At 43.3% G+C, this 26,169-nt stretch overlaps 1 protein-coding gene across 2 annotated transcripts in view; it reads left to right on the top strand.

Moving 5' to 3' along the window:
- The window catches only part of LOC121553395 (GDNF family receptor alpha-1), a 91,629-nt gene extending 76,967 nt beyond the window's left edge, over nt 1-14,662 (top strand). For both annotated transcript variants that reach the window (XM_041866464.2, XM_041866465.2), the window contains 3 exons: nt 5,550-5,749; nt 11,382-11,429; nt 12,196-14,662. In XM_041866464.2, the coding sequence (XP_041722398.2) occupies nt 5,550-5,749; nt 11,382-11,429; nt 12,196-12,351 (404 nt within the window). In that variant the 3' untranslated portion in view covers nt 12,352-14,662. The remainder of the gene's footprint in view (nt 1-5,549; nt 5,750-11,381; nt 11,430-12,195) is intronic.
- Nucleotides 14,663-26,169: the final 11,507 nt, after the last annotated feature.

Below are 26,169 nucleotides of genomic sequence, written 5' to 3'. Positions count from 1 at the left end.
TCGGCCCGAGAATTGAACCCTGTGGCACCCCCATAGTGTCTGCCAGAGGTCCAGACAACAGGCCCTCCGATTTGACACATTGAACTCTATCTGAGAAGTAGTTGGTGAACCAGGCGAGGCAGTCATTTGAGAAACCAAGGCTATTTAGTCTGCCAATAAGAATGCAGTGATTGACAGAGTCGAAAGCCTTGGCCAGGTCGATGAAGACGGCTGCACAGTACTGTCTTTTATCTTGAGCGTGGCTGAGGTGCACCCATGACCAGCTTGGAAACCAGATTAGGGCTATCTTCTGTATACCCCCCCCCCCTACCTTGTTACAATTAACAGGTGTGCCTTCTCAAAAGTTAATTAGTGGAATGTATTTCCTTCTTAATGCGTTTGAGCCAATCAGTTGTGTTGTGACAAGGTAGGGGGGGTATACATAAGATAGCCCTATTTGGTAAAATGGCAAGTCCATATTATGGCAAGAACAGTTCAAATAAGCAAAGAGAAACGAAAGTTCATCATTTCAAGAACTTTAAAAGTTTCTTCAAGTGCATTCGCAAAAACCATCAAGCGCTATGATGAAACTGGCTCTAATGAGGACTGCGACAGGAATAAAAGACCAAGAGTTATCTCTGCTGCAGAGGATAAGTTCATTAGAGTTACCAGCCTCAGAAATTGCAGCTCAAATAAATGCTTCATAGAGTTCAAGTAACAGACACATCTCAACATCAACTGTTCAGAGGAAACTGTGTGAATCAGGCCTTCGTCGTCGAATTGCTGCAAAGAAACCACTACTAAAGGACACCAATAAGAAGAAGAGACCTGCTTGTGCCAAGAAACATGAGCAATGGACATTAGACTGGTGGAAATTTGCCCTTTGGTCTGATGAGTCCAAATTGGAGATTTTTGGTTCCAACCGCTGTGTCTTTGTGAGACGCGGTGTGGGTGAACGGATGATCTCCGCACGTGTATTTCCCACCATAAAGCATAGAGGAGGAGGTGTTATGGTGTGGGGGTGCTTTGCTGGTGACACTGTCTGTGATTTATTTAGAATTCAAGGCACACTTAACCAGCATGGCTACCACAGCATTCTACAGCGATATGTGTTCCCATCTGGTTTGGGCTTAGTGGGACTATCATTTGTTTTTCAACATGACAGTGACCAAGAAGGAGAGTGATGGAGTGCTGCATCAGATGACCTGGCCTCCACAATCCCCCGACCTCAACCCAATTGAGATGGTTTGGGATGAGTCAGACCACAGAGTGAAGGAAAAGCAGCCAACTAGTGCTCAGCATATTTGGGAACTCCTTCAAGACTGTTGGAAAAGCATTCCATGTGAAGCTGGTTGAGATAATGCCAAGAGTGTGCAAAGCTGTCATCAAGGCAAAGGGTGGCTATTTGAAGAATCTCAAATATAAAATATATTTTTATTTGTTTTAACACTTTTTTGTTTACTAGATGATTCCATATGTGTTATTTCATAATTTTGATATCCACTATTATTCTACAATGTAAAAAATTGTCAAAATACAGAAAAACCCTTGAATGAGTAGGTGGGTCCAAACTTTTGACTGGTAGTGTATATATAAAATAATCTCTCCTCACATCAACCCTCAGCACTTTGATGCGCGAGTCCAGTTATTTATATGCCGACCTCACGCTGCAACAAGCTTCTGATTGTCAGAGTCAATACTCCTGGCCACCATTGATTGGCAGATGTGTGAAGCAAATGCGCGTGCCCACAGAACAGTCGAGGGAGGGTGTGAGAGAAACATCCGCAGGAGCTCAGCCATCCACATAAAGAGATGCGCGTGCAATTTTTGAACTGGGAACATTTTCACGCTGGGAGAGATTTTACAGGATGACGTCACAACCAGAACACAATCAGAACGATCAGAACGATTGGGAACTATTTCACGCTGAGAAGATTTTTACATGACACTTAGCAGTCTCGGGGGGCTAGTGCGCGCAGCTTTGAGGCAACATTGGTCAGCACTAACACACAGTGACAGATACGCTCCCATACACCCGTCAGTGCTGGTATGGGTCCTGGAGATGTGACAGGGCCTTGCTCCTGCCCCTTAACCAGGGGGCTAGCGGGAGGGCTCGGTCCACTCACGGAAAGCTATTTTGGAAGGCATTAGAAGACAAAGCGTAGCTGCTGATTTGTGTCATCTCATGCTAAGTATACATTGTTCCTTGTTAAGGATCCTCTACTGCATTTCCCTCTAGGTCAGCAGAGTAAAGTACTGTTGTTCTCTTGCACCACTCTTCAATCCAGTACAGTGATGGTGGTTCAGTATTTGTCATATAGCTTTATTCAGCCGTGACAATAGGCATTACAGGGTTGTTACACGACCAAAAAAGGAAGTGAGAGAAGAGAAGGAGAGAGTTACTTCTGCTAGATGGTACATATAGAGTGGTTGGTGGTTTATTTGCCGGTAGCAGTGGCATTGTGAGAAAGAATATCCCAACAGAGAGGTCACACTGAGTAACCCACAGCATTATCAGGGGGCATCCACCCTCTGTTCTCCTGAGAAACCACGTATGCGATCAGTAATGGCCCTATTCTTCTGGCCAACAGCCTGAGTGGAACTCCAGCGGGCACATTGGCAAGGTTCCTTTATGCCACGTCTAAGCACTCACTCCTAGTTCAAAAGATCAGAGATTAGTGTTACCTCTCTCCTATAAAAACCCTCTTGTCGGAGGAGACTCGCTTTTAACTATGTCCTTCAATAGTATATCCAATCCCAATACTAATTGATTGTATCTTTGTTCTGTATGACTACGCAATGCAAACACCAAAACTCAGACTATTGCAATAATGTTAATGTTAATTGTTAAATAAAGACTACAGTGCCCAATTTCGGGATAACGTTGGCTAGTTTGCAAGCTACTTCCAGACACAAATGAGAGAACACTTCACTCTGACCGTTTTACTCGCCCTAGCAGAGCTGGTTAGGCAGTTTTCATGTCACCCAGAGCGTTGGTGACTGTAACTGTGCTGCTGGCAACAATTTAATTGCACTTTTTTGCCGACGTTTACTGACACCGGCCATATTCAACTTGTGTTGTGCGTTCGTAAATTCATCAGTTATTCTGCGCTCTGGCACACTCAGGTGAGAGTGCTCTGAAATCGGAGTAGATAGCCAGAGTGAATTTACGAACGCACCCACATAGATCGCTGGATTCCTATTGAGCAGGCAGTTCTAAATACATAACTTTCATAGCTCTACGATAAAGAATGCGACCTACACACTTCCTTAAACCTAAAATAAGTAAAGGAGTAATTTTGTGTGGAAGTCAAAAACTTGTTTTTACATTGGCGACAGACACAACACACATCAGTAGAACATTTTCACAGCGCATCTCTCCTTGTCGAGAGGGTGGACACATGCTGTTTAAATGGACAACATTTTTATTTACACGCTCACAAATTTCACAAATTTTGACAATCACTAATGTCATGATATTTTGGGTACAGTAATAAAGAAGGTGATATATTTTGGGTAGATGTTCCTAAAACTGATTGTAACTGTATATATATATATAGACATATATAGACATGTTATAAAGTATGGACAGGCTTATTCATTCACGTCATGAATTCACTATGAAATCATCATATTAGTATAGTTTATTATACTTTTATTGTGTTATAGATCATATGGGTTGAAAAGTGTTTTTTCTCAGACATAAATGAACAATTCCAGGTGAAAGCCAAAGGCCATAGCTTTCTGGGTGGGGGCACTACTACATTATTCAAAATATTGCCTTCTTGCTAGATTAATGAATACAGCCATAGCAAAACAGTGCAAAATGGGCCTATTTGTTTGGTTCAACAGAGGGCCACTGCGCACTAATACCTGTCTGTCAGTGTTTTGGTTGATGTAAATGTCACTGAGTGATGTGATATCATGTTTACCCATGTGCTGTTTGCACTTGTTGAAGGTCGGGCAAATTACATTTTCCTGTCAGGGAAACGATTAAGTCGCAGATTCTACAGATTCCAGGCTGTTTGCACTCAGTGTGATATTCCCTGTGTTTAAACATGGGCTTTATCTCCTCTCTCCTCTTGGTAAGACAAACACTGCATTCCTGTGCAGAACAACTTGCCTGGCCTTCCTGGGTGTCTGGATTCTAACATTGCTCAGTGTTTGCAGAGTAAAGGTTCAGTGTTCAACCCCACTCTCGTCTGTCAGCAAGAACAGGACACTCTTAGTAAAAAGGGTTCCTAAAGGGTTCTTTGGTTGTCCCCATAGGAGAACCCTTTTTGGTTCCAGGTAGAACCCTTTTGGGTTCCATGTAGAACCGTCTGTGGAAAGGGTTCTACATGGAACCCAAAAGGTTATAACTGGAACCAAAAGGGTTCTACCTGGAGCCAAAAAGGGTTATCCTATGGGGACAGCCGAAGAACCCTTTTAGGTTCTAGATAGCACCTTTCTTTCTAAGAGTGTAGTCGATGCCTGTAGGAATACACTCATCCTATTAGGAGTGAATTAAAGTATGTATTCTCAGGGGCTTGACTAGCAGGTTATACATGTCAGTATTTCTCAAGTGCTGCTGATTGCTTCAGCAGGGTTCCTCAAACTCAATTGAAACCCCTGACATGGAGCTAGAGCTAAATAGGAGTTAAACTCACAGCACAAGCTTTGTGCCTAAATTCGAGCCCAAACAAGAAAAGCACCTCATCAGCCGTGACAGACGACACAGTCTAACACTGTGTCTCTAATTAGTCTTTGTCGGAGAACAAAGCTCCGTAAAAGACCATATCAACAAATTCAATACACTCATCAGGCCGCCGTTGTGCTAGCACAAAGCATTAGGGCACTAGGATAGGCTCAGTGGCACACCCGCTTTCTTCACAGCAAGATAATAAAATCAGCTCTAATTGATTCACTCACAGCCAGCATTTAAGAGATGTGGCCCTTTACAGCGTTAGACGATTCAAGCCTAAATGAGCTGACAAGTAAATCAAAAAAATAAAAAAATGGAAAAAGAAGCCATGTAAATGTCCGTTCTTTTCCAAAGTGTTGGCTCACAGTTTAAGTGGATTCAATGACCCAGGGAGAAGATAGTTTTATTATTCTGTGAGAGGTGCATAACGCTGATCCATCTAGCTTCAGATCTGCCTGTCTGCTTCACTTCAAAGATAGACCAGGAACATTGTATGCACACTAATGGGTTGGGTAAAAGGCCACATCATCACTTTGTTATTATTATTATTGTTATGGCCATAGCTAATATATTCATATCCCTCAGCCAAACTAAAGCGCACTCACTAGGGTTGTAGTTTAGAAATTATTTTTTCCCCCGGTGTATTTCCATATAATTAGATTGTTCTCTCCCACCTATTCCATAGTGTTTGGGAAAGATAGCCTAATAATACCCCTTAGGGGAAATGGATGTTGTTTTACTCCACTAATGGCTTTATGAAAAGCTTTAGGTTTTGGACAGATGTAGTCTCTTACAAACAAGTCCACACATACACACATGGGCTTCTCTCTCCCGCTCCTGCTCTCTACAACATTGATGTCTAACACAGTGTCTGGTCTTTCTGTAGGCAATGCCATCCAGGCGTTTGGGAACGGGACAGACGTGGGAGTGTGGCAGCCCATGCAACCGGTGCAGACCACCACTTCCACCACCACTCCTTCCCAGAAGGCTAAGGACCGCTCCCCCAACTCACTGGATGTCACCACAAACACCAATAATCTCAAGACAGGGGACGAGTCCCTCTACCACTTCTGTGGCAGCTTGCAGGTGAGTGTTCCAGCAGCTGGTTAACACAGGTGACGGCCTGCCTGACCGCCAGCCAGCCGACCCCCCCCCCTCCTGATGAGGTCCTGCGTCCCTGGATGCTTTGCCAGCGCCATTTGAAAGGGCATTCATATGCTAATATGACAAATTAGAATACATTACCCCAATTGATCTGGACGGGGGATAAATAGTGTTCAGGTCCAGGGGTGGAGTGTGAGTTATCTCTGTGATGTTGTCAGGGTGACTCCTGGCTTAGACAACCTGCTGGAGATGGATCTGTCAATGTTACAGACACTGATGTTGTATCAGAGTTCAGAATGGTTGATCGGGCTATCAGTGATGATTTACATGAGCTGAGGTTATTAAGATGAACATCTAAGATTGTAACTCGATCAGTGGGAATTGTTGTCTTTCTGGTCAAAATACAAAAGGATTCAACAAAACAAACTCAGTTATATATCAACCATGTGATGTAACTGACACTAAAATGTTTCACAGTACTATGTCCAACAAGGCTACTGTCATAGATACACACACTCTAATCAGAGGAAATATCACTTCGCAAGGACTTCCAAATACACACACAACACACACCACACACACACAAATACATACAGTACATACACCCAAACACCCAAACACACACACACACACACTGTTAGCCCTGTTTGCTCTGGAGCGTGTGTTGAGCAGGGACGGCTGTCAGAGGCAGACAAGCTCTTTCTAATCACACACTCAGGGGACGGGCCTGTAAGAACACTCACTCCGCTCTCCTCTCGTCATCGATTAGAACCCCTCTGTGCTGGCACTGGCAGACAGTTTTACCACTTGTGCAAACCAATGACTCAGGACCCCACCTAGACTACTAGCCCAAATACAATGTCTCCCTGTGTGAGGATCTCTATGTGAGCAGCTTGAAATATGTGCATTTTTCTGCTTCCTTTTGTTAATTTTCAAAAATCTAATTTAGCTCCACTATGTATTCCTCAAACTGCCAGGACATTTTTTTTTACCATAAGCTTCTAACTGAATTAGGAAGGGTTCTCTTTGTCTTGCGAGAGGGTTTTGCCTCTCTTTGCCTCTCTTTGTTTGTGTTGAAAGTGGCGAGGCAGAAATGCCTTTCGTCCCACGTCGGAGATTAAAGTCAGGTGGCTCCTAGCGTATCTAAGAACCAGAAACAAAAGGAAGGAGAGTCTGTTCTGTTGCTGCTGAGCTCAGCAGGGCCTGTAGCGCTCCCCACCTGGGCCTGAAAGTTAAGAGCAGCAAAACAGATCATTCACTGTGGACCGCAGAGGTGATTCAGTTTTACTTACGAATAGTTAATAATGTAAAACGTATGAATTCAAACAGAATTTCTGCATCAACATCCCCAGTGGGTGAAATTGGTTGCAATGACGTCTTTTGTAACGTCATGGTCAGGTTATATACTGATTTTATTAGAACATTTTTTACTTGGTAATCTGGTTACAGGTTATTAGTATTTAACACCTTACACATACACCACAAGTCAAACGTTTGGACCCACCTACTCTTTATTTTTACTATTTTATACATTGTAGAATAATAGTGAAGACATCAAAACTATGAAATAACACATAGGGAATCATGTAGTAACCAAAACAGTGTTTAACATATCAAAATATATTTTATATTTGAGATTCTTCAAATAGCCACCCTTTGCCTTGATGACAGCTTTGAATACTCTTGGCATTCTCTCAACCAGCTTCATGAGGTAGTCACCTGGAATGCATTTCAATTAACAGGTGTGCCTTCTTAAAAGTTAATTTGTGGAATTTCTTTCCTTAATGCGTTTGAGCCAATCAATTGTGTTGTGACAAGGTGGGGGGGGTATACTGAAGATAGCCCTATTTGGTAAAACACCAAGTCCATATTATGCAAGAACAGCTCAAATAAGCAAAGAGAAACGACAGTCCATCATTACTTTAAGACATGAAAGTCAGTCAATACGGAACATTTCAAGAACTTTGAAAGTATCTTCAAGTGCAGTCGCAAAAACCATCAAACTATGATGAAATTGTCTCTCATGAGGACCGCCACAGGAATTGAAGACCCAGAGTTACCTCTACTGCAGAAGATAAGTTCATTAGAGTTACCAGCCTCAGAAATTGCAGCCCAACTAAATGCTTCACAGAGTTCAAGTAACAGACACATCTCAACATCAACTGTTCAGAGGAGACTGTGTGAATTAGGCCTTCATTTTTGGTTCCAACCACCATGTGTTTGTGAGACACGGTGTGGGTGAACGGATTATCTCTGCATGTGTATTTCCCACCGTAAAGCATGGAGGAGGAGGTGTTATGGTGTGGGGATGCTTTGCTGGTGACACTGTCTGTTATTTATTTAGAATTCAAGGCACACTTAACCAGCATGGCTAACACAGCATTCTTCAGCGATACGCCATCCCATCTGGTTTGGGCTTAGTGGGACTATCAATTGTTTTTCAACAGGACAAAAACCCAACACACCTCCAGGCTGTGTAAGGGCTATTTGACCAAGACGGAGAGTGATGGAGTGCTGCATCAGATGACCTGGCCTCCACAATCCCCCGCCTCAACCCAATTGAGATGGTTTGGGATGAGTCGGACCGCAGAGTGAAGGAAAAGCAGCCAACAAGTGCTCAGCATATGTGGGAACTCCTTCAAGACCGTTGGAAAAGCATTCCAGGTGAAGCTGGTTGAGAGAATGCCAAAAGTGTGCAAAGCAGTCATCAAGGCAAAGGGTGGCTATTTGAAGAATCTCAAATATAAAATATATTTTGATTTGTTTAACACTTTTTTGGTTACTACATGATTCCATATGTGTTATTTCATAGTTGTGATGTCTTCCCTATTATTCTACAATATAGAAAATAGTAAAAATAAAGAAAAACCCTGGAATGAGTAGGTGTGTCCAAACTTTTGACTGGCACTGTACATGTAGTCGTAAAGGATGCAGGTCTGATTCTCCTTCCGTAGATGATGCATGGTGGTGTATCTGAAACAATAACCGCATGCCCTGTCAAGCTGATGGATGGTTTAGGCCAGCGGGAGATAAATGAATTGTGGGACAGCTCTGGGTTCCATTCAGTGAGCAATGACAAACATCTGTAATTTCCCTCTGCTGTGTCCCATCCAGCTCCCACTACAGCCAAATCCACATACCCTCACACTGTCTTCTACACTCCCACATTACATTGATCAAGACTAGCTACAGTGAGGGAAAAAAGGATTTGATCCCCTGCTGATTTTGTACGTTTGCCCACTGACAAAGAAATTATCAGTCTATAATTTTAATGGTAGGTTTATTTGAACAGTGAGAGACAGAATAACAACAAAAAAATCCAGAAAAACTCATGTCAAAAATGTTATAAATTGATTTGCATTTTAATGAGGGAAATAAGTATTTGACCCCCTCTCAATCAGAAAGATTTCTGGCTCCCAGGTGTATTTTATACAGGTAAAGAACTGAGATTAGGAGCACACTCTTAAAGGGAGTGCTCCTAATCTCAGTTTGTTACCTGTATAAAATACACCTGCCCACATAAGCAATCAATCAATCAGATTCCAAACTCTCCACCATGGCCAAGACCAAAGAGCTCTCCAAGGATGTCAGGGACAAGATTGTAGACCTACACAAGGCTGGAATGGGCTACAAGACCATCGCCAAGCAGCTTGGTGACAACAGTTGGTGCGATTATTCGCAAATGGAAGAAACACAAAATAACTGTCAATCTCCCTCTGCCTGGGGATCCATGCAAGATCTCACCTCGTGGAGTTGCAATGATCATGAGAACGGTGAGGAATCAGCCCAGAACTACACGGGAGGATCTTGTCAATGATCTCAAGGCAGCTGGGACCATAGTCACCAAGAAAACAATTGGTAACACACTACGCCGTGAAGGACTGAAATCTTTCAGGGCCCGCAAGGTCCCCCTGCTCAAGAAAGCACATATACAGGCCCATCTGAAGTTTGCCAATGAACATCTGAATGATTCAGAGGAGAACTGGGTGAAAGTGTTGTGGTCAGATGAAACCAAAATTGAGCTCTTTGGAATCAACTCAACTCGCCGTGTTTGGAGGAGGAGGAATGCTGCCTATGACCCCAAGAACACCATCCCCACCGTCAAACATGGAGGTGGAAACATTATGCTTTGTGGGTGTTTTTCTGCTAAAAGGACAGGACAACTTCACCGCATCAAAGGGACGATGGACGGGGCCATGTACCGTCAAATCTTGGTTGAGAACCTCCTTCCCTCAGCCAGGGCATTGAAAATGGGTCGTGGATGATGGGTATTCCAGCATGACAATGAACCAAAACACACGGCCAAGGCAACAAAGGAGTGGCTCAAGAAGAAGCACATTAAGGTCCTGGAGTGGCCTAGCCAGTCTCCAGACCTTAATCCCATAGAAAATCTGTGGAGGGAGCTGAAGGTTCAAGTTGCCAAACGTCAGCCTCGAAACCTTAATGAATTGGAGAAGATCTGCAAAGAGGAGTGGAACACAATCCCTCCTGAGATGTGTGCAAACCTGGTGGCCAACTACAAGAAACGTCTGACCTCTGTGATTGCCAACAAGGGTTTTGCCAACAAGTACTAAGTCATTTCTTGCAGAGGGGTCAAATACTTATTTCCCTCATTAAAATACAAATCAATTTATAACATTTTTGACATGCGTTTTTCTGGATTTTTTTGTTGTTATTCTGTCTCTCACTGTTCAAATAAACCTACCATTAAAATTATAGACTGATCATGTCTTTGTCAGTGGGCAAACGTACAAAATCAGCAGGGGATCAAATACTTTTTTCCCTCACTGTATCAGTCTAACTGAATGGCCCAGTCATATAGTGTTGAGCTAGGCATAGTACTTGCAATCTGTGGTGCTTTGTTGTTTGGTTGGTCGTAATGTGTTTTCTTCACAAAGTACAGTCCTCCACACGGACTATGAATGATGGATATTATTCCACAGAAACACTATTTTGCACTTAGTGGCAAGGCAAGTTTTAATACTTCAGATTCACACACAGGCACACACACACACACACACACACACGCTTTTACTAGCTCCCACTAAATGGAAAACTACAGGTAGCCTATTGTAAAGCATGAGAGTGACTGGCTCACATAGGGCACTGAACACAACCCACTCATGTAGATCCTCACTTCTGTTTCACTGTTGACAACAGCAGTTTCCCTTCAAGGTCTTTGTCCACTTGAGACAAATACCAGATGAAACTGGATAAGCCTGTGTCTCAGCATACGACATTACCTAGAGCAGCCTTGCTCTTGTTCAAGGCAAATTATAAATAAAAGTATTTAGAAGAGGAAAAGCTCTGAGAGTTTACTGTGACTGGAGACCTATCCTCATAAAGTCCGGTCAGGGAAATACAGGAAGTCGCTTTCAAGTCATCTGTAACAAACTGGATCTAAATGCTGTACGAGGATCAACGGTGACATGTACTTCAGCAGAGAGCCTTCCAAAGCAACAAATCACTGATGTTGAGCACTACCCATGATCTATCACTGTTCCCAACCACTTAGACTAGCGCACAGATTCATACTGTACACGCTCAGCACACACATGAACACACACAGTATGGTGGTTTTGACGATATCCCTCCATCTCTCTTGGTTTTACAGGCTCAGAAACTGAAGTCCAACATTTCAGTCGATGGTGTGCTTTGCGTGGTAAGTGGACAGCATATGTACATAGTTTGATTATCCTGATTACTCTTGTTTGAGAAAAAAAAAGATTATACTAAGTTTAAGCCAGAACTATCAACTAACAATTTATCATGACTAAGGCCAGGAATTTCTCATGTCAAAGGTCACAGGCCTATAGACAGAAGTCAAGGCGACCCCTCTTGCACATGTGCTCATGGTCTTTGTAGTCCTCTACGCTGACGTGAGCATTGCTTATCTAGTGCCTTTTAAAGTTCAGTAAATGTCATTGTACATAATAAAGCATCATTATTCCATGGAGTGACATTTAAGGAGGCAGCGGCAGGAGAGAAGAGATGACCCCTTTTCAGCTCAACGTTTCATTAGTGTGTCAAAGAGCTTTTTTTTATTTTTTTATCTCATCTCCAAAGCAACACATGGATATGATAGAGCCACCTGGCATTTTAGTTCTCAAAACAACCTTGTTTTTTTCATTGTAGTCTAATGGGCCAATTTAATCACACAGTTTTGTGGTGTTAAGACATTCTTATTTGATTTGGATTATGGCACCTTTCTCTAATTGATTTTTATAGTGTTTTGCGAGTGTAGACCAAAGAGAGCATGAATGTGGACAATTTAAATGCAGGTGTTATAGATGCAGCCGGGATTTGTCAAATTGCTTCAATTGAACAGTTGGACAAAAGCCTAAAGCAAGCAAAGCAAAAGCATTTGATCAGGCCTAAGTTAACTTGCTCTATCGCTCCACTGACATTCCCTGTCCCTCCCTCCACAGGACCCACAGATCGACGACTCCGGTACCTCCAACTCCATCTCCAGGAACTCAGCCGGGCTGCTGTCATCTAATACACACCTCTACTCACTGCTGCCCCTGCTGGTCGCGCTGCTACACTGCACTCTGGAGGCGCTCTACCCAACGGCAGACCTGTAGCCATGCTACCTTTCAAAAACATGGACAGACTCAATTTGTATAAAGAAGAAATTATATTCTCTGTTCCCAGTATTGTATTTTTATTTCTCTTCTCTCTCATTATTTTTAAAATTCTAGTTTGAAGAGGCTTACGTTGAAGCTGTGTGCTAAAGTGATCTCAGTGTAACTCAGTTTCGCTGTGTTTTCTCTCGTTTCTGTTTTATAAAGGGAAAAGCTTCTGTGTCGATCACTGGGCGATCATGAGAATATAGGATGCATTGCTACATTCCAATACACAATGGCGGGTGGCTTTTTGGCAGTTCCTGGTATGATGGGATTTACTGTATTAATAATGGTACGGTCATTAGGCAGGCGCTTTTATCCAAGTGTCTTTGTGTGTTGAGGCTGAGGTCTTTGAAGAAGCAAAAAGTCCCCATCACTTTGATGGCAGTGGTTTAAATGAGGTGTTAATATATCTCATCTGTGGCGTGCGTGTGTGTTTTGATATGGTGTCTGCCATCCTTTCACATTTGAGAAGAAAGAATTCGGAAAGCACAGACAGTATAGATGGCTAGACCACCATGGAGTCTTGGCATTAGAACCTTACATCTAGAATGGCCTACAGAACTCCTTATTCTATTGGATGCCACCATTTTGTCACTAACTCAGCCCTCTGCAGCATAACACTAATTTCAAGAGCTCACTTTGACATTGTAGCGCATGCAAAAAGCACACGCGCAAAGACCAGCACACACATACAGTACACACTCACGTGTCAAGGTCAGTTTCTCCCTAACATGTACAATGCACTATTTGGGTGATATGGTGAATGTACATAATGGAATCAAACATTATTTTGGTCTATCAAAGCAGTTTGACATATTTTCTCTATACTGGATGAAAGGGTGGAATGGGTGTAGAGTTTTTTCTGGTAGACAGAACATTCCTACCTGAATGAGTTTGCTGTACTCTAACTGCTCTGTAAGTGTCGTAAAGCGCTGTGGAGCTGTTGACAACAGCCGTACAGATGATGGCGTTGAGTTGTAGAAAATCACGTGGCATATGGATTCTCATAATCAACGCTTTAATGTGCACACTGTAATTACACACAACCATTCAACAGACTAGCATCCATTTGCTCTCAAGCTAATGTCATATTGCCTTCACAATAAAACTGTCCATCTTACTGGAGCCAAGACTTATAAATCCTATACGATTGGCATCTGAGTCCAGCTGACACAGAACATGTGACTCGTATGTAATTGTAGCATTTTGTGTGTCTCCTGAGAATCGCTGAGAAAGTATCAACCTTGTATCATAACCATATGTAATTCTCAGATGTAATGTGCAAGTTGAAAATGTACATCCGTTTTGAGATACATTTGGAGTAATCATTTGCTCATGTGGACTACCCAGCACAAAGTCACTTCACACATACATGTGGCATGTGCGGCAAATGACTTTAGCCACTGGACATGTTAAAGCATTTATGACATGATGTTTGGGTTCGTGTGGCTTTTCAAAACATGATGTATATTACATGTTATTTACTAGGCACTAAAATTAGATATGTATGTACTTGAATGAAATAGTAATTGGATTAGAAATGTCTATTTCTATCTTGCTCAGGATCATTGTGAGAAATTTTGATCAGATTCACAGATTCCCCATAAAATACATCAAATTAAACAATAGCGTTTTTGTTTTACAGCAAGCTACATATTTTCCCCAATACGTATGAAGGACCTATTGTAAATGATAAGGAGATATCGATCTAGCTCTCCTGTTATATTTCCTGAGCAAACAAATATTCTACCATAGTTCCATTTATGTTGCCTAAATATGATATTGTTTTTTGGTAATTCTTTCTATGTTGTACTATTTGGCCTTTATTTATTAAACTTTTACATCCCGCACAAGTAAGGCGCATATAGGACCGTACACAGAGGTTAAAGTTCAAAATATCGCATGGGTGATAGGAAATGCAATAAAGGACTTAGACGATAATTTGATCTATGGGGTCCGAGGCAGCTGGGTGGTTTAACGCATTGGTATCTGTAGTCGGATTGCTGATATTTCACAGAGACAGAGGATGAATGTGTTGGAATTTGTGGGTGATGGAGGATAACGAGCCCACTAAGATATGGGTGAAGAAATAAAATACCCCAAGAGTATTTGTATTCATCTACATCACATTGGTTGTTTAACTAGAAGAAACTAACTGCAATGTTTATACAGATTGAAAACAAAGAATCCCTCAGCTATCCACAATACTTCTTAGCTTGTGAAAATGTACAATCTAAATAAAATGATAATTAAAATGTTGACTCATCCAACAGTGAGGTTGTTTTTCTATTCCTCAGGGGTTGTTTTGTGCCTTGTTCTAACTCTGTTTTGCTGGCTGAGAGAGAGAGTTTGCTTAATTAGACGTGTAGCCATTGTCTGGTACCTGTGGAGGAACTGTGTGAGCGGTGGAATCTGAAGCTGTGCTGAAAAGATTGACCATGTTGACACACAACAGTTTATCTATGACATGCTGAGATGAGGACATCAGCCTTGGCTTTACCATATCAGCTAAACAGCTCCAATGTTCCCAGGACATTAGGGAAAATGTCCGACAATGTCAAAGGAAAAAATTATCTTTGCGTCATGATTTAAACACAAGAAAGTTCTGAAAATGTTTGACTGTTCCCTGGGCCTAGATTATTTATGGAGGGAACATTCTCAGAACACCTCTGGTCAAATTCAAATTAATCCCACCTGAAATATTCTAGGAACAAAACATGGAATGCAAAAACAGATAAACCTCAATGCACAAACGCAGAAAAAGTGACGGAAAGGAGGGTAAATGTCATGCATGCACTTTTCCACAGGGAAGCAAGAAAATAGTATCCAATGGCTGTAGTTATGGCCTTTCCCTGGATGCCGTAGCAGGAGGGGGTTAAATTGGAATGGGTAGAAAGACAGCCAGCGGGGTTGACCTTTCCAATCCCACAGATTAGAGAAAGCCTCACAATTATTACATCACGTTGTTCAGTTTTATTTTCAGAAATTACATTTACATTTACATTTTAGTCATTTAGCAGATGCTCTTATCCAGAGCGACTTACAGTTAGTGTACACATTATTTTTTTATTTTTCATACCGGACCCCCGTGGGAATCGAAACCACAACCCTGGCGTTGCAAACGCCATGCTCTACCAAATCAACTCAAAAGCCCAGTTTATACCTGGTTCTAACATGCGTCCTTTGTCCTGTTCTTGTCCTCGTTCCGATTGTACCCACATTTTTAGACAGGTGTAGACGATTAAAATACACATCGTGAACTGATTTTGATCAGATCTTATAAGTGTACAGTAAACTGGCAAGATCAGGACAAGATCAGGACAATATCAGGATGAAGGGTGCATGTAAGCGGCAGGTATAAACAGGGCTAAAATGTCACTGGTGTGGTTGTTTCAACAGTATACCAGCTGTCAGCTGGTACTTTATGTAAGTCTATGTTTCTTGCAGGTATTTTCTTAATCTCAAGATGGACAGAAATAATGAATATGGGACAATATGTTAGAACATGTGATACAGACATTGACAGAATGCAGCAGCAGCAGCTGTAACAAACGTACATTGAAATGGGTCTATCTGAGTAATGTTGAAAATGAGCACTGAAAATGTTCATGCTGCTTTTGTAGCGAGAATCAAGTCTTACCATTAAGTTATAGAACTTTTATATTCATCCGGTCTTCTTACAGTAGGTTTTCCTTATATCACAGTTGACATTCTCATCTGAAGAATGTATGACACAATCTATTCCTTGAATAATAGGTCCACTACAATAATTGCCTAATTTTTCATTCACATTTTAGTCATTTAGCAGATGCTCTTATCCAGAGCAACTTATAGGATCAATTAGGGTTAAATCCCTTGCTCAAGGGCACATCAGCAGATTTTTCCACCTACTCGGCTCAGGGATTTGAACCAGCACCCTTTCAGTTACTGGCCCAACGCTCTTACTCGCTAGGCTACCTGCCGCCCAGACAGTTATATCATAACAAAACGTTACATATTGTACATACTGTAGTCAGATATGGGTAATCTCTCGTGGACAAATACACGTAACATTGATCGAGCATCTAACGCAATTACTCAAGATTTGAGTCCAGGGTTTCCGAGACGAATATGTATCAGTTGAGGTTGAATGGAATGTGTTCCAAAGAATAATACCAATGTAATGTAACTTGGCCCCCCCCGAACGCACATGCACAATATTTCCAATCATATAAAAGTGAAAAATAGATTAAAATGGTGTGGATAATGCCTTTTCAGGCAAACAGAAAAAAAGTATAAATGTCAAACAAATGCAATACACAACCTTGAAATTAAAGCCCTCTGGCATAAAAGGGAACAGTAAAATAAAGATATTGAGCATTAGTTCTCGTAAATGTGAGGAATTCGATTTTTGATAACAAGAGCCAACCTGCATTTCACATTGGAGATGTGCTTATTAAGAAGTGTTTCCTAGTCTATTGGCCCAGACCTTGAGGAGGCTTCAATATAGTGTTGACCTAAATGAACCTTGGCTATGGAGATTACCGTTAACTGCACTTCAAGAAAACACTGGACTATGAGCTGAAGTACCTGAAGACATTTTTCAGGCAATTATCAAGGCTAAGATGGTCTAACAAAATAGTATTGTAAGAGACTGGTCCTCTGTAGCTCAATTGGTAGAGCATGGTGCTTGTAACACCAGGGTAGTGGGTTCGATCCCCGGGACCACCCATATGTAAACATGTATGCGCACATGACTGTAAGTCGCTTTGGATAAAAGCGTCTGCTAAATGGCATATTATGAGGAGATTGGTGAACTAGATGAGCTGGCTTTATAAGGAAGTCCTATTGAAACTCATTTTGTATAAAGCTGGCCCTGCATAGGATGAATCTAATCTAGAAAAGTGCTGGTATCATATTTAGTCAGTGAAATAGAAGGGGTAAAACAGGTGTTAAGCATCGTCTTCAGATGTATGTTCATATCCACAAATGTACAGTATTTTTTATTTATTTATTTATTTAACCTTTATTTAACTAGGCAAGTCAGTTAAGAACAAATTCTTATTTACAATGACAGCCTACCAAAAGGCCTCCTGCAGGGACGGGGGCTGGGATTAAAAATAAATAAATACAATAAAATATAGGACAAAACACACATCACGACAAGGTTTAAGTGCGTATATAATGAGCAGCTAGTAAGCTAGTAGTAGTATTAAAGTAGTTATGTGTCCCAGAGTTAGTATTGGAAGAAGAAATGACCACACTGTCTGTCTGCATTGTGCCTCAGGCCTGACCAATCCCATAGCACCGCAGCAGGAGAGAGCTAGCACTAACAGCAACACTGTCCTGGTGAAGATCACCATCACACCAGTGGTAAAATACTGTTTAATGAGCTCCCAATTTATGCCAGTCCATCTGTATCCAGAGGCATACACTAGAACGATGCACTGAGTGTGTGTGTGTGTGTGTGCTTATGAAATTGGCACAGCTATTGACACAGTACAGTAGCACTTTACTACCATTTATTGCGGTATCATTTTCTAACCAATCTGTGACCCCTTAGCCTCCCAGGCCCAGCTGCCCATACATAACATAGAACCCCTGACCACACCACATGCTCTAAATCAGCGCTCAATGATTGAACTACTGTACTCAACGCTGTGAAATTACTGACAGTTGTGAATTGTCATTTTTTGTCAACGATCTACACAAAATATTCTGTAATGTGAAAGTGTAATAATGTTTTTAACATTTCAAAAAAATAAAAAAATAAAACACGAATATATCTTGATTAGATACGTAGTCATCCCCCTGAGTCAACACATGTTATAATCACCTTTGGCAGCAATTACAGCTGTGAGTCTTTCTGTGTAAGTCTCTAAGAACTTTCTACACTTGGATTGGGCAACATTTGCACATTATTATTTTCTAAAATTCTTCAAGCTCAGTCAAATTGGCTGTTGATCATTGCTAGAAAACAATTTTCAGGTCTTGCCATAGATTTTCAAGTCGATTTCATTCTAAACTGTAACGCGACCACTCAGGAACATTCACTGTCTTCTTGGTAAGCAACTCCAGTGTAGATTTAGCCTTGTGGTCCAGCTGAAAGGTGAATTCATCTCCCAGTGTCTGGTGGAAGGCAGACTGAACCAGGTTTTCCTCTAGGATTTTGCCTGTGCTTGGCTCCTTTCCGTTTATTTTTTATCCTGAAAAACTCCCCAGTCCTTGAAAATATGAAGAGTGGTACTCAGTAATATGTTGTGTTGGATTTGTCCCAAACATAACACTTTGTACTCAGAACAAAACGTTAATTGCTTTGCCACATTTTTTGCAGTATTTAGTGCCTTGTTGCAAACAGGATGCATGTTTTGGAATATTTGTATTCTGTACAGGCTTCCTTCTTTTCACTCTGTCGATTAGGTTAGTATTGTGGAGTATCTACAGTGTTGTTGATCCATCCTCAGTTTTCTCCTATCACAGCCATTAAACCCTGTAACTGTTTTAAAGTCCCCATTGTCCTCATGGTGAAATCCCTGAGCGGTTTTCTTCCTCTCCGGCAACTGAGTTAGGCAGGACCCCTGTATCTTTGTAGTGACTGGGCGTATTAATAGACCATCCAAAGTGTAATTAATAACTTCACCATGCTCAAAGGGATATTCAATGTCTGTTTTTATTTTATTTTACCCATCTACCAATAGGTGCCCTTCTTTGCGAGGCATTGGAAAACCTCCCTGGTCTTTGTGGTTGAATCTGTGTTTGAAATTCACTGCTCGAGGGATATTACAGATAATTGTATGTGTGGGGTTAAGAGATGAGGTAGTCATTCAAAAATCATGTTAAACACTATTATTGCACACAGAGCGAGTCCATGCAACTTATTATGTGACTTGTTAAGCACATTTTTTACTCCTGAACCTATTTAGGCATGCCATAACAAAGGGGTTGAATACTTACTGACTCAAGACATTCCAGCTTTTCATTTCTTATTAATTTGTAAACATTTCGAAAAACATAATTCCACTTTGACATTATGGGGTATTGTGTGTAGGTCAGTGACAAAAAAAATCTTTATTTAGTCCATTTTAAATTCAGGCTGTAACTCAACAAAATGTGGAAAAAGTCAAGGGGTGTGAATACTTTCTGAAAGCACTGTATATTATTTCAACAACAACTATTACAACCCTGAAATTGAGAGAGATTTTGTCAGATTTTGTTCCCAATGTCCAGCCTTGTTTCTCAGCCTTACCATGTCAATATATGCACTAAACTGGGGTTATTAGTGGAGACCACATCCATACTCTGAATAAGTCTGCAAGTAAATTCTGAAACTACTTAATAGGTTGTAAAAAATGAAAAGACGTTATGGGAGCCACAAACACTTCAAGTCACCTTACACGGGCATTCATTCACATCTGTAAAAAAATATGTCACATAGGGGTTGCTGTATCTCACTGAAACCCCCATGGGCAGTTAATGGCATATGGACAAATGGTTTATGAATACTAATAAATGTTTATGCTGTAATTATTCCACTGTTTTATAATCCCTAATTATGAGGCTAGTTTACAATCGTACTGTATGTCACTTCAAATTATATTGTAAAGATATACTGACCTGAATGATGCTGGCTCACAAATTAACTTGTAATCCACAGTTCACATAGCAATGTGGGCTACGTGTGCCATTAAAAAAAATTGATGTAGTTCTGTCCTTGAGCTGTTCTTGTCTATTAATGATCTGTATTATGTAATGTTTAATGTTTTGTGTGGACCCCAGGAAGAGTAGCTGCTGCTTTTGCAACAGCTAATAGGGATCCTAATAAAATACCAAATACCATTGTCATGTATGGTAGGTCTTATGAGAAAATGTATAACTAATTGATTCAGATTAAACCCAGTCCAATGGCATGAACCAGTAACACTACTCAGTTTGATCACACTTTATTTGGATAGTCCGGATAGTCCATCTATAGATGCTCTACAGATGGTCAGACTATCTACAAACTATATGTTGATAAGCAACTGCTTGCTAAGGTTACGGTTAGGGTTAGAATAAGGGTTAGGTTAAGGGTTAAGTTTAAGGTTAGGATAAGGGTTAGGGTTATGGCTAGGGTTAGAGTTAGTAGATAGTTAGTTGAAATGTTACTGATAGTCTATAGATAGTCTGTAGAGCATCTACAGATGGACTATCCAAATAAAGTGTTACAGAAAGTACAGACCAGAGACCCAGACTTTCCCATCACTCTTCCCATCTTTCCTATCTCATCAGACACTAATTTCTGTCATTATATTAGATTTTTTTATTTTCTCTTTGTTTTTGGTCTGATGTGAGGAGAAGGCCTCCTTTTGTTGTGGTGAAGAGCACTAATAAAACGGGTCAGGGTCGGATGGGATAGAACACAGAACCATTCTTCTGAGGCTGTGGGGTCCAGGGGACAACCATGTGCTTTGTAAGAGGGCCGGCCCTGCTCAGTCATTTACAGAGTGGAAATTACCCACCGCAATTGGAACATAATGGCATAATGATGTAAAGATTGAGTTCTGGGCATGGCATCAATCATGTGATCGTGGGTCGGTTGACCCAGAGTCTTCACAATGAAGTGCGAGTGTTTGGCCGGTCAGGGTCCATTTAAAGCAGGGGTGTCAAACATTCGGCCCAGGAGGGGGTCATAAACTATAATTCCAGCATCCTCAAAATGGCTTGACATTAACCAGGTTTCCATCCAACCTTTTTAGTTTATTTTATGTGAGTAATGTACATGTTGGATAAATTTTTTTAATGACAGACCTGATGGAAACATTCCAAATGTCGACAAAACGAAATACGCAAGACAAGGTGGGATCTTTTTATGTCGGTAAAATTAATAATGCAAGAAATGGAGTCACGTGATGATATGTTGTGTGGTCCTTCCACTAGGACTCGGGAAAGCATGCAGTTTATTAGGCTACAGATTAAATAAGTTATGATGAACAGGTGATGAGCTTGATGCTCCTTTCCAATAAATATTGAGGGTCTGATTCTGGTGACGTGATGATCAATGCTTGGCTGCCGTTTGACAAATAAAAAATGTATTGCACTTTTGTCAATAATAATGTCATCATGTAGGCTATACGTGCACTGTTTCTGCAAGCTTTTGGCTAGAGCGCAGGTGCCAGTACCAGCGTTGGCACATTTGCTATACCTATGCAACATTTTTTGTGACAAAACCATCAGTAGGCCTAGAGTTGAAAATGTGATGGAAACACATTTAACTTGTATTTTTTATCCAGTACATGGGAATTGAACAACAAAAGTTATTTTTATGTGCACTACGTATTTACTATTTACGCACAGACTTTTATCCGCAACAAGTCAATTTGATGGAAACACAACTATGATGGGAAAATGTGCATCGTTTTTATGCGGATTTTAGAATATTTGCATGAAAATCTATCACCAGTTGGATGGAAACCTAGCTATAGACACCTTTAAGATGCTGGCAAGTGCGCTAGTCCAGTGTCACTCTGATTATTTACATTTACATTTACGTCATTTAGCAGACGCTCTTATCCAGAGCGACTTACAGTTTAGTGCATACATTATTATTTTTCATACCCCCTGTGGGAATCGAACCCACAACCCTGGCGTTGCAAACGCCATGCTCTACCAACTGAGCTACATCCCTGCCGGCCATTCCCTCCCCTACCCTGGACGACGCTGGGCCAATTGCGCGCCGCCCCATGGGTCTCCCGGTCGCGGCCGGCTACCACAGAGCCTGGATTCGAACCAGGATCTCTAGTGGCACAGCTAGCACTGCGATGCAGTGCCTTAGACCACTGCGCCACTCGGGAGACAATTATGCCTGCACATCATGGTTCACCAGCAGCCCCAACTATCTAAAGAATAAGCTACAGACCAGCCAAAACAAGCTTGTAAGAATTGTACTTAAACTCCCCCCTCATACTCATCTGGAGGTCGCGCATTTTAAGCAGATGTCACTGAACTGTCATTGTTACTATACACTTTAAACTCAATTGTGCTTGCCCATGCCAGTTGGCCCGGATTTGGGTCAAGTTGCCATTTTGTGTTTGTAACATTTTCTAAACATTATATGTGACATGTTTAATCTATTGTAAAAACCACGCAGATAGCGGAAAAAAATAGTATTATTATTTCAACTTGGTCTGGTTCACAGAATTATTATGGACTCAGCCCCCAGGTACCTACATGTATCCAACAATTGTTCATTTGTTAGAGATGTCCACCAGCATAATACCAGAGCCAGAGACTAATATTCACTGTTTGAAATATAAGAGTTTCTGATAAGAACACATTTTTATATACCGGCGCTGTTGAGGGGAACAAACTACCACAGCAACTCAAAGCCATACCAACATACCAACCTTAACCACATTTTGTGATGGGTGATTTCGAAGGAGTCAGGCGCAGGAGGGTAAATCACAGAATAACAGGATTTATTCCGAAACACAGAGTTACGCCGTAATGCGTCAAAACACTCCAGTGCGCAAAACAGGCGCACTGGAAACAAGGCACACAGGGAATATTCCCGGCGATACAAAATACAAGGAGCTCCACCGAGCTTCTCTAACCTCCACAATAAACAATCACACACAAAGACAAGGGGGCAGAGGGAACACTTATACAGGTACTAATGAGGGGATATGAACCAGGTGTGTGTAACAAACAAGACAAAACAAATGGAATGATGAGATGAGGAGCGGCAGTGGCTAGAAGGCCGGTGACGACGAATGCCGAAGCCTGCCCAAACAAGGAGAGGAGGCAGCTTCGGAGGAAGTGGTGACACCATTGGGGAAATGTTGGAGTGAATTTACACCGGCCTCGGGGACGGCCAGGAGGACGCGGAGCAGGGCGAGCTGGATGGCGACGGTAGAAATCCCTCACCGGAACCCAGCACCGCTCCTCCGGACCATACCCCTCCCACTCCACGAGGTACTGAAGGCCCCCCACCTGACGCCTCAAATAAAGGATGGAACTGACGGAGTACGCCGGGGCCCCCTCGATGTCCAAAGGGGGGCGGAGGAACCTCCCGCACCTCAGACTCCTGGAGCGGACCAGCCACCACTGGCCTGAGGAGAGACACACGGAACAAGGGGTTAATACGGTAATCTGGAGGGAGCAATAACCTATTTGTCATCTCGTTTATCCACAAACCGCGGGCTCAGCTTCCGGCAGGGCAGGTGGAGGGGCAGATTCCGGGTCGAGATCCAGGCCCGATCACCCGGTACCAAGACCGGGGCCTCACTGCGGTGGTGGTCAGCGTTGGCCTTCTGGCGACGCACAGCGCGCTGGAGGTGGACGTGAGCAGCGTTCCACATCTCCTCCGCGCGCCGAAACCAGTCATCCACCGCAGGAGCTTCGGTCTGGCTCTGATGCCACGGTACCAGAACCGGCTGATAACCAAAAACACATTGAAATGGCGATAGGTTAGTGGAGGAGTGGCGGAGCGAGTTCTGGGCATATTCTGCCCATGGTAAGAACACCGACCACTCCCCTGGCAGGTCCTGGCAGTAGGACCGCAGGAACCTACCCACATCCTGATTCACCCGTTCCATCTGCCTATTACTCTCGGGGTAAAACCCAGAGGTCAGGCTGACCGAGACCCCCAGACGTTCCATGAACACCTTCCAGACCCTGGATGTAAACTGGGGACCCCGGTCAGACACTATATCCTCTGGCACCCCGTAGTGCCGGAAGACATGAGTAAACAGGGCCTCCGCAGTCTGCAGGGCCGTGGGGAGACCGGGCAGAGGAAGGAGGCGGCAGGCTTTTGAAAAGCAGTCCACAACGACCAGGATGGTGGTGTTACCCTGAGAGAGGGGAAGATCAGTGAGAAAGTCAATACACAGGTGGGACCATGGCCATTGTGGATCTGGTAATGGCTGTAACTTACCCGCTGGGAGGTTCCTAGGTGCCTTACTCTGGGCACACACCGAGCATGAGGAGACATACACCCTCACGTCCTTAGCCAAGGTAGGCCACCAGTACTTTCCGGTCAGGCAGCACACTGTACGGCCGATACCTGGGTGACCATAGGAGGGGGACGTTTGTGCCCAATAGATCAGACGGTCACGGACAAGAGAAGGCACATACTGCAGCCCAGCTGGGCACTGAGGTGGAGATGGCTCTGTGCGTAACGCCGCTCTATGTCCGCCTCCATCGCCCACACTACCAGCCACAATGCAGGAGGCCGGGAGTATAGGAGTGTTGTCTATGGGCCTCTCCTCTGTGTCGTACAGCCGTGACAGTGCGTCTGCCTTCACGTTCTTTGTACCCGGGATGTAAGACAGTGTAAAATCAAACCGGGTGAAGAATAGGGCCCACCTGGCCTGGCAAGGGTTCAGCCTCCTCCCTGCCCGGATGTACTCCAGGTTACGGTGGTCCGTCCAGACGAGGAAAGGGTGTTTCGCCCCCTCGAGCCAGTGCCTCCACACGGTCAGGGCTCGGACAACGGCCGATACCTGGGTGACCAGAGGAGGGGGACGTTTGTGCCCAATAGATCAGACGGTCACGGACAAGAGAAGGCACGTACTGCAGCCCAGCTGGGCACTGAGGTGGAGATGGCTCTGTGCGTAACGCCGCTCTATGTCCGCCTCCATCGCCCACACTACCAGCCACAATGCAGGAGGCCGGGAGTATGGGGGTGTTGTCTATGGGCCTCTCCTCTGTGTCGTACAGCCGTGACAGTGCGTCTGCCTTCACGTTCTTTGTACCCGGGATGTAAGACAGTGTAAAATCAAACCGGGTGAAGAATAGGGCCCACCTGGCCTGGCGAGGGTTCAGCCTCCTCCCTGCCTGGATGTACTCCAGGTTACGGTGGTCCGTCCAGACGAGGAAAGGGTGTTTCGCCCCCTCGAGCCAGTGCCTCCACACGGCCAGGGCTCGGACAACAGCCAACAGCTCCTGATCACCAGCATCGTAGTTCTGCTCCGCCGGGCTGAGCTTCTTGGAGAAGAAGGCACAGGGGCGGAGCTTGGGTGGCATGCCCGAGTGTTGAGATAGGACAGCGCCTATCCCTACCTCGGACGCATCCACCTCCACTACGAACGGTAGTGATGCATCGGGATGGGCCAGTACCAGGGCTGAGGTGAACAGAACCCTCAGTTTACTGAAGGCCGTCAGCCTCAGCAAACCAGCGGAGCCGGGACGGCCCACCCTTCAACAGAGAGGTGATGGGAGCTGCGACCTTGCCAAAGCCCCGGATAAACCTCTGATTGTAGTTGGCAAAGCCAATAAAGCGCTGCACCTCCTTTACCGTGGTTGGAGTCAGCCAATTACGCACAGCTGCAATGCGATCTCCCTACATCTCCACACCTGAGGTGGTAATGCGGTATCCGAGGAAGAAGAGAGACTGTTGGGAAAACAGACACTTCTCTGCCTTGGCATTAAGGTCATGTTCCAACAGTCGGCCTAGCACTTTGCGAACCAGGGACACATGCTGGGCGCGTGTAGCGGAATACACCAGAATATCATCGATGTAGACCACTACACCGCGACCAAGCATGTCCCGAAACACCTCCTTCACAAAGGACTGGAAGACGGATGGAGCATTCATCAAACCGTACAGCATCACCAGGTATTCGTAATGCCCCGTGATTGTGCTGAATGCTGTCTTCCATTCGTCCCCCTCTTGGACACGCACCAGGTTGTACGCACTCCGGAGATCTAATTTTGTGAAGAAGCGCGCTCCATGCATTGACTCGATTACCGATGGAATGAGGGGTAGAGGATAACTATAACGTATTGTCCCCTTGTTCAGTGCTCGGTAATTAATGC

The sequence above is a fragment of the Coregonus clupeaformis genome, unplaced genomic scaffold (genome assembly GCF_020615455.1).
Source record: "Coregonus clupeaformis isolate EN_2021a unplaced genomic scaffold, ASM2061545v1 scaf0072, whole genome shotgun sequence".
Classification (NCBI taxonomy): domain Eukaryota; kingdom Metazoa; phylum Chordata; class Actinopteri; order Salmoniformes; family Salmonidae; genus Coregonus; species Coregonus clupeaformis.
This window is presented reverse-complemented; position numbering and strand designations above follow the sequence as displayed.